Raw genomic sequence first — 9,230 nt, forward strand, 5'->3', positions numbered from 1 at the left:
TGCGCCTCGGGGCCCCTGCCCGGCCTCAGCCTCCCTGTCTGTCAGGCGCCCGGGAGGACCACAGCGTCTCGAAGCCTCGGGTGCACGCAGACAGGGATGGGGGCTGGTGGCGCTGCGTTTGGTCCCTGCCTCCCAGCGTGAGTTGGCCCCTCCCTGCGGAGAGAGCCTGTGCATTTACCCAGGGGGATGGCGGGGCGGAGGAGGGTCCCGGCAGGTGCCCCAGGGCCTTGCGTTCGGGGACTGGCTGGCCCACTGAGTCTCTATCACCGAGGTTAGCAACTGGACACTTCCTTACGCACAGGCACCTGGACACGTCTGTGGGCTCACCTTTTCCTCCTGTGAAAATTGGGGCTAATAAAACCAGTGTCCTAGAGCCATTATGAGGATTTGGGGGGGTGGGCAGGGGGAGAGATGTCCTGAAACAGGCTCCTTTTCATTCCACAAACGGGGACTGAGCCCCAGGCCCCGCCCCAGAGGAGGGAAGAGGCATAAGGGACTAAGGCCCTTGAAGAGAAATGGGGCTCCTGCCTGGGCGGGAGGTGGGAGACGTCCAGCACAGCTGGCGTTTGCGTGGCTCTCTCATCTTCACGGGCACTGCCCTCTTCCCATTTTAAGGCTGGTGAGCACTGAGGCCCAGAGAGTCTGAAAGACTTACCCAAAGTCACATGGTGTCAGTGGCAGAACTGGGACCTGAACCCACTCTCTTCTGCTTCCCTGAGGGGCCCCACCAGGGTTTTGGGGTACCCACTCAGGGGCTGGGAGACCCTCTGCTCCAGCCCCGTATTCCTAGCAGAGAAGCTGGAACTTGTCCTGAGTCACACAGCCACACTGAGGTGTGTCACACTGCAAGTGGGGTTTTCAGTTCAAGGTGTGGTCCCCAGTGGGGTGCCCTCCAGGAGGGGTGGTAGGAATGGGGCCAGACGCAGTCATGGGGACGTCTGAAGTCTGGCTATGGGGATGGGAGCGTCTGGCGGGGTTAACCTGGAGCTCAGTGTCCCTTCTATTCTGACGCTCCAAGGACCTTCCCTGGGACCATGGGCCTTCCCCCTCAGGGTTCTCAGGCCCCAGAATTCTCCCCGAAGCCCCCTTAGCTACCATTTTAGCCTCTTTCCCCAAGTACAGACTGTTAACGTAAAAAAAACATTGAAACCTGTAAAGAATTTTTGTGAGTTTATTTGAGCCAAACTGTCGACATATGCCGGGAAGCAGAACCTCAACGAATTGAGATAGTGCTCCGGAGAATGGCAGGGTTACATCCGTATTTATACATTCCAATCACAGGAGGAACATAGGTGGGTTACATGAAATTCATTGGTGATCGATTAAGGAGGTGGGATTAAGCGAAGCGGGGAAACCTCTGGGATAGGATAAAAAGTAAAATGATGGACACATACTTAGGTGGGTGCAGGAACAATGAACGTGATGATGAAGGAGTTTGTGGTCTCTGTCCTGGGCCCAGCACATTAGGTTGTGCCCCAGGGGCTCCAGATACAGGGAAGTCACAAGTTACCCAGACATTTCAAGGATATGTTATCATAGATACAAAAAGACAGATAGGCTCAGTTAAGGTAAAGGTTGACCTTCTCAGTGAAGATACTGGCCTAGGACGTAACTGCCCACCATAACTGCTTTTAGTCAAAGTTTAATTTCAGACCATCCTTTGTGGTGACTTTAGGTCTCTGAGTTTGCAAAACTGCCATCCAGGCCTTCCCTGAGCTTGTCAGGTTAGCATGTGACCCCTTTCGTCCACAAGACCTAAGCAGAGACACTTAAGTCACTGCCCTCCTGGTATCAGGCCTTGGTTAGGTGGCTCTAGTCTAGTCCCTTCTCTTTGCTGTGTGGCCCCACGCTCCTTGCTCAGCTTCTCTGAGCCTCCGTCTCCTGCTGACACCAGGTCTTTCATGTTGGTTTTCTGTTCCCTGAGGGGGATGCATTTTCTGTGTGCCAGGCTCTGGGCTGGGTTGGGGGGTACAGATGACGCAGCTAGCCTCGCCCTCTGGCTACCCCCAGCCCAAGCTGCCAGCGGGCCTTTAGGGCCCATGAATTGTCTGCGGGCAGGGACCTTATCAGTGCTCCGCGTTCTGCTCACAGAGCTGGTTCAGGCTGGGCCCAGGGCGTGTCGGGGGGAAGCGCTGGGCTTGGAGCTGGTCGGGCTAGGCTTCATTTCTGGCTCCGCCACAAAACGGCCGCGTGAATGGAGCACGTTTCTTACAAGGAACGCGCGCTAACCGATTGCGCCACTGGAGCTCCTGGAGCACGTTTCTTGACGTCTTTGTGGAGGTAATCGGAGATGGAATCTCCTGCTTAAAGGTTATCATGAGGTTCCGTGAAATAGGTTGAGGGAAACATTGTGGGGGCCATTGTGTCAGCACAGAGCAATGTCCTGGAGTCAGTCAGCTTCTCTCTCTCTCTCTCTCTCTCTCTCTCTCACACACACACACACACACACACACACACACCCTCTCACTTGTATGCTCATGTGTGCCTCTCTCCCTCTCCCTCTCTCTCACTCTCCCTCTCTCTCTCTCTCTCTGAGAGACAAATTTTGCTTTTCTGCGTTTGACCCTGGGAAGTCACAGATGAAGACTCAGACCCAGCCCTGCAGGCCGGTGGGGAATGGACTCAGGTGGTGATGACCCGGCGTGGTGCTGGCAGTACCAAGGGATGCCTTCATTCTCCACAGAGCAGCCAGGGTGAAGCTCTGAACATCACTCCTTTCTCCTGCTTAAAACCTCCCACTGGCTTCATACTTAAAAGCCCAGCGCCTGTCCATGGCTTTCAGGGCCCGTGGGACCTGGCACCTGCTCAGGTCCCCTCCGATGGCTCTGGCTCAGGGCTGCCACTGCTGCCCCAGGCACTCTGCCAGGTCACTGCTCTGGCCCCAGAGCCTGGACCAGGACTGGCCCACAGCTGGCTCTCCGCAAATATGTGCTGAATTAATGAATGAACTCTTCAGGAGTCGGGGAGGAGAAGGAGGAGGAGGAAAGTAGGGAGGTGCGGAGGGGCCAAGGAGAGTTGCTATTTGTTCTGCATCTGGACAGACGGGTGGGTGGTGGGCAGGTGAAGAAGAACAGCCTGGGAAGGGGGGTGTCAGGTGGCCTCAGGCCTAGCACTCAGGAAGCTCAGCTTGGGCCCCGGACTAAAGCAGACATGGGGGTTACATGCTGCCATTTATGGAAGCAGCCATGCAGGCCGGGCACACAGTAGATGCTCAGTAAACACTTAAGTTCTCCTCCCCTCCCAGAGGCTCTCCAATTATGTTGCCTTTTTCTGGGGAAAAGCTTGGGTTTGGACGAAGCCAGTCTCTAACATGCGCTAATCTCCCATAAAGCAAAGACCCACAGTGGCAGCTATGGCTGAAAAACAGCTGTTTCCAGTGTGAATCGGAGAGGGTTGGAACGGTGATGAGTTGACCTTGGGACTCACTGAGCCCACCTCTCACTGGGACATGTGGAAACCGAGGCTCCGAGTGGTCAGCCACTGGTCTGAGGCCAAGCGGGTCCTACAACCCAGCCTCCTGGCTCACAGCCCAGCGCTCTTTCCTGGGCCATTCCCATGGGCTGATTTCATTGCGAATCAGTTTTTGTCAGCTGTTAGGTTTCTAAGTTATATTTTTATTAGGATGTCTACCTCCTGGAGAATTTGGGAGCCACCAAAAAGAGTATTCTTATGAGGATTAGAATAAAATCCGAACGTTTACTTGCAGGCCAGTGAGAGCCCCTCTTCCCTGGAGCGTGCCCACTTCTGTGACTGACCTCTCTCTCCTCAGGTCCTGACACAATGGCCTCCTTGCCATTCCTTCCTGCCTTGGGGCCTCTGCACGTGTCATTCCCTCTGCCCAGATTTCTGTCCTTGTTCTTTCCTTGTCTGGCTGCTTCTCACCTTTTGTGTCTCAGCTCAGAAATTTCCTGCACAGAGCGGCTTCCCTGGCTACTGCACCTACGGTCGGCCACTGAGCCGTTCTCCACCGCGGTGTGTATCTCCCTCAGAGCCCTCACCACCATTCAACGTGGTCGAGTTAATGTACTTGCTTGGCTCTTTGTTTTCTGTGTCCTCCCAACCCGAGTGCAGACTCCATGTCGCTGCTCGATCCCAGCATTTGGCTCCATCGGTGCCTTGTATTCAGCAGGTGCTCCATACATGCTTGTTGAATGCATCGTGGTGGAAAGTGGTGGCTCGAAATCCGTTTCTCTGACTCTGGGTTTTACATTTGGCTTCCACGTACCCTATTGAGAGCCAGGCCCTACGGCAGATGCTTCCGAGGACACAAACATGACCCCCCACTCCCCCCACCCCGCTAGGGTCAGGGCTCTACCCACAAGCCAGGAGACGGTGCGACTGAACTCATATCACAGGGCCCGGCCCCGAGCGCTGTCACTGTGAGGAACCCTTAACTACAACCGTGGGAATCGGCCTGTTCGGGTGTCCTGTGGGGCCGCCTCCTTTAGGATAGAAGAGACGTGGTTTGGGTGTCTTGCTGTTTCTACCTAAACCTCAATGAGTCCGCTCTACATGTGTGAGGTGCAGAGCCTCGGAGAGCCGGGCTTGGAACAGGCCTGGGGTCGAAGCTGCCCAGCTGTGTGATCTCGGCTCTTCTCTCCAAGCCTCTGCTTTTCATCTGTAAAATCGGGGCAGTGATGGCTGCTACAGAGTGGGGGCGATGACATTGCATACATGCCCAGCCCAAGGCCTGACACCAAATGGCTTTCAGCAAGTGCAAGTACCCCTTTCTTCCCTCTCCTGTGGTTGGCACAGAAGCCTCTGGTGGGGGTGGGGATGGGGCACAGGGCTGCTTGGAAGGGATGCCCAAGCCTCATCCCTGCTCACCTGGCCTGGGATGTCTCTCGCCCACAGGGGGACTATGTCTGGATGGACCTGAGATCCGGGCAGGAGTTCGATGTGCCCATCGGGGCGGTGGTGAAGCTCTGCGACTCTGGGCAGATCCAGGTGGTGGACGATGAGGGCAATGTGAGTAGCCCCCCCATCTCCCCCCAACCCCATGCCCTGGGGAGGACACGGGCTGACAGGTGACCTGAGGTAGGCGCCAAGCAGTGACCCCCCTCAAGGGGTAGAGGTGGTGCCTATGCCCTCACTGTCACCTCTCACTGCCCATATGTCCACAAGCACAGTCCATGCTTCCTAGTGTTAGAGATGTGTGTCTGCGTGGGCATGTGCACATGTGCGGTGAGGCGGCAGGTGCCCCAGGCTGGGAGCTCTTCAGACACCAGTGTGCTTCGGGGTTGGATAGACTAGGCTCATATTCCATCGCCCACTGACTAGCTGTGCAAGCTTTACCAAGTCTTTTTTCCTCCTGAGCCTCACTGTTTTCTTCTGTAAAATGGGGATAACAGGAACTATATCTCAGAGTGTTGACCCACAAATGAGATCACACATGGAGAACACCCCAGGAAAGTGAGAGCTTGGAAACACCCTTGGTCTCACTCTATTGCAGCGGTTCTCAACCTGTGGGTCGCGACCCCTTTGGGGGGCGAACGACCCTTTCACAGGGGTCGCCTAAGACCATCGGAAAACACATATATAATTACATATTGTTTTTGTGATTAATCACTATGCTTTAATTATGTTCAACTTGTAACAATGAAATTGGGGGTCACCACAGCATGAGGAACTGTATTGAAGGGTCACGGCGTTAGGAAGGTTGAGAACCACTGCTCTATTGGGTTAGGCATCCTGTGAATTCATTTCATTGGCCACCCGACTTCCCCTGGGAATCAGCCTGACGGTTAACCCTTTACCTCCCGTGTCTCCTCTACCTCCTGAAGGAGAGGGACACTGGGAGTATGAGGTGGTAGTGAGAGTGGGGCTTTCAGGAGGGAAGGAAAGGTGTGAGGAAGGTGCACGGTCTGGATGAGGGCTCAGAGGGGAAGCCTCTGAACACGTGAGCATGTGTGTTGCACGTGTGTATGTGCATGGGGACGTGCAGATGCGGTGCAGAGAACAGGGTGGCTGCTTAGCAGGGACGTGAGGGACTCAGAGAGATTCAGTCCCACCATAATTTGGGCTGTACTCTCTCTAGCCCAATAGAGATGGGCCTGAGTCCTTGTCTTAGCCTCCTAGTCTGACGGGGGAGAAGGAGGGGACAGCAACGTGGAGCAGAAAGCTCTGCTGGGGAGAGGGGAGGGCCCAGGACGTTGGGGGCCTTGTAGTGGACATGGAGGGAGAGGGCGTCACTGTTACCCTGCAGCTCCTGGAACATCCCCATCAGGGTCTGCACAGCCCTTCGACCCCGTTCCGTCTTTGGGTCCTCACAGCGTCTGTGACAGGCCAAGTGGGCAGCCACTGCTACCCCAGGGACACTGCGCACAGAGAGGGGCCAGGGAACTAGTCACACAGCTGCAGGTGACGGTGCTGGGGTGAGGACCCAGGCCCTCTGGCCTCTGTTCATCCCATTCTCCTCCCAACATCTCAGTGGCCACTTGGGGCTCAGGTTCATTGACCACCTTTTGTGCCCTGGGTTTGGGAGTGCCTGCAGGGTCATTCCTGGGGCTCCAGTTCTCAGATGCCCCAGGAAGTCACTGGCTACAGCCACAGAAGGGGGGCTGGCGGCACAGACAGGCCCACAAACCTGCCTGCAGCCTTCAGGGTGGGGCCCCGGGACGCTGCCTGCAGGCTTGAGTTTCAGCTGGGTCATGTTGCATGTCAGATGGTGTCCCGTAACTGTGTCACCAGATCTCAGAGGTCCCCTCCCAGCCACCCCCACTGAGGCCCAGAGAGCAGGGGCTGCATGACTGGCTGACGTGGAGCAGGATGGGGAGGATGGGCTTGCCTCAGTGGAATCAGGTGCCGGGGCTCTGGCCTCCTCTTTCACCAGCCTTTCTCACGCTCATGCCCGCCTCACCCCTCCAGGACCTCTCTTTTATTCCTGTCATCCCACAGACTTCTTCAACTTGAGGGTAGGGACCAGTTGACTCACATGCAGTTCTCCAGAGCTCAACAAAGGGTCTGCCCAGGCAATGTTCTCCATAGAGGCCTGCTGAATGAATGAATGAATGAATAAGTGATGAATGGCAGGTCATGGATGCAGTCCTCATTGGAATCCTAACACTCCGCCTTTGCCCAAGCCCTTCCCATGGCTAGATGCGCCTCCTTCCCTCCCTCTCAGAGCATGTGGCCGCCCTCTCTCCGAGCTCAGTGCCAGGCCAGCTCTTTTCCACATGTGCCACAGTCCCTGCAATTGGCCATGGTCTCTCTCGCTCCCTCCCCCTCTCTCAGGGCCAGGCCTTGGTTTCTGCCCTGGCTACACTTTGGTCCGTGTTGTGGGTGGACATTGACCTGAGGGTGCTGCCTCAGCTGGAAAGGGGTGGGGAGAGACTCAGCTCTGCCGTTGGACTGGACAGGCCACTGTACCTCTGGAGCGTGACTCCTCGCTGTAAACCAGCGGCCGGTCACTCTGTCCCGAGGGAGTACAACACCCAGCGCTGGCTGAGGAATGCCCAGGCTCCTTTGTAGCTCTCGCAGGAGTAAAACAAAGGTCGGCCTTCATTGTATCAGTGAATCCTCCCAGCATCCCCAAGAAGAAGGGACTGTTGCTCTAATTCCCATTTCGTAGGTGAGGCCGTGGAGGCCCAGGGAAGCAGTGACGGGCACAGGGTTACAGGGTCACGAAGGGGCTGAGTCGCCTCTTCTCTGTGCTGAGCGGTTCGGGGAGTAATTATGGGCCCAGAGTTGGGGTTGAGTGGGGAAGGCAGACAGCTTGCCCGGGAGTCCTCTCTCTCCGGCCCACAGTCAGTGAGAGGGGACCAGGCGGAGGGAATTTTCCACCCGGATCAGCTTTTATGAGGAACAGGGAGCCTGGGCGAGAGGAATGTTCCACGTGGGCCTGGAAAGCCCAGGCGCGTTCTTCAATCTCACCGCCCGGCCCATTCATGCCGCGGGGAGAGCTGCGTGAGGGCCTGACCTGGATTGAATTGCTCCTGGCCCCGGAGGTGCCTGGAAATGCCAGGGAAACTGGAGGTGTGGGCACTGGCTGGCCTGGGCCTGCACCTCTGAGGGCCTTGTGCAGGCCACCGCCCTGCTCTGGTCCTAGTCCCCCAGGTGAAGTGAGGGGTTGGGATAGGAGACCTCTGGGGTCTCCCCGTGACCAGGACTTTTGCTTCTGATTCAGACCTGGTCCGCCGTGCTCGCCAGCTGGCCACCTGGCCTAAGAGCGAGTCCCTGCCACTGTCCCTGTAGGGGGCACCGTGGAAGGGACATGGCAGCCAGGGAGCCTGACCCCCAGGAGCGCCCAGCCTGGGGCAAGTTGGGGGATCAGGGACAGAGCTGCACTCAGACAGTGGCAACCCAGGTGACCACTGCCTCGCAGTGGGAGACCCAGGCCACGTGGGGACCCAGAGGGGACCCCTGACCGTGCTTGCGGTGGACGTGGGTGGGGGTGCAGGTGGAGCATGTGAGGGTGGGCAGACGTGTCATGGAGGCTTTGGAAACTGGGGAACATCTGAGCTGAGCCTCAAAGGCTGATGGAAAGAAGGGAGAGGGCATAGCACGAGCCAGTCACAGAGGGTTTTGGGGTCATGATCACCAGCCTCCCTGGCCTGGAAGTACAGAGGTAACTGGAGCACAGGCTGGCGGTCCTGGTGTCCGGCTCACGCTGGCCCTTGAACACCAGGCTGAAGAGCATGTGTGTGGGGGAGTCAGAGAAGCACTGAAAGCCCCAGAGTAGTGGGATCAGACTGGTGCCTGAGGAAACGCCAGGGGGGAGGTGGGGAGGGGAGGACTGGAGGGAGGTGGAGGACAGCAGGGGGCAGGGACCAGGTGAGAGCTGGTGTTCCGGATCAGGATCAGCGTAGGGGCTTGAGGTTGGCGAGGATGGCGCTTTAGAGGATTGAATGGGTAGGAGTGGTGACCAGTTGGATTGGGGGTGAGATGGGATGGGGGTGGGCAGCGATGCCCAGATTCCTGCTAAGAAGTTTCCTGCTAGCATCTAGCCGCAGGGGCTGGTTCTCCCGGAGGGGACCTGGAGGAGAATCATGACGTCCATTACACCTGCTCAGCAAGTCGGAGGCTTGAGCTGGAAGGTGGCCGAGGGACCCCAAAGTCAGGTTCCTGCCAGGTCCTGAGGCTCCCAGTTTCTGGCATTTGGGAGGAGGGAGGGGGCCCCAGAGTCTGTGGGGGCTTAACTCAGGCTGTGGCTACACCCCAGAGCACAGGTCAGACTCACTTCCCTGGAGGGCTGGCATTGTGAGGAGAAGGTGCTGGAGACTAGGGGGAAG

General features: G+C 57.1%; 1 protein-coding gene across 1 annotated transcript in view; it reads left to right on the top strand.

The window, feature by feature from the left end:
- MYO7A (myosin VIIA) overlaps nucleotides 1–9,230 on the top strand; it is a 104,896-nt gene that overhangs the window by 31,113 nt on the left and 64,553 nt on the right. Inside the window, exon 3 of the mRNA XM_015563974.1 lies at nucleotides 4,855–4,968. Within this exon, the coding sequence (XP_015419460.1) occupies nucleotides 4,855–4,968 (114 nt within the window). The remainder of the gene's footprint in view (nucleotides 1–4,854; nucleotides 4,969–9,230) is intronic.

This window comes from Myotis davidii, unplaced genomic scaffold (genome assembly GCF_000327345.1).
Source record: "Myotis davidii unplaced genomic scaffold, ASM32734v1 scaffold139, whole genome shotgun sequence".
Lineage (NCBI taxonomy): Eukaryota > Metazoa > Chordata > Mammalia > Chiroptera > Vespertilionidae > Myotis > Myotis davidii.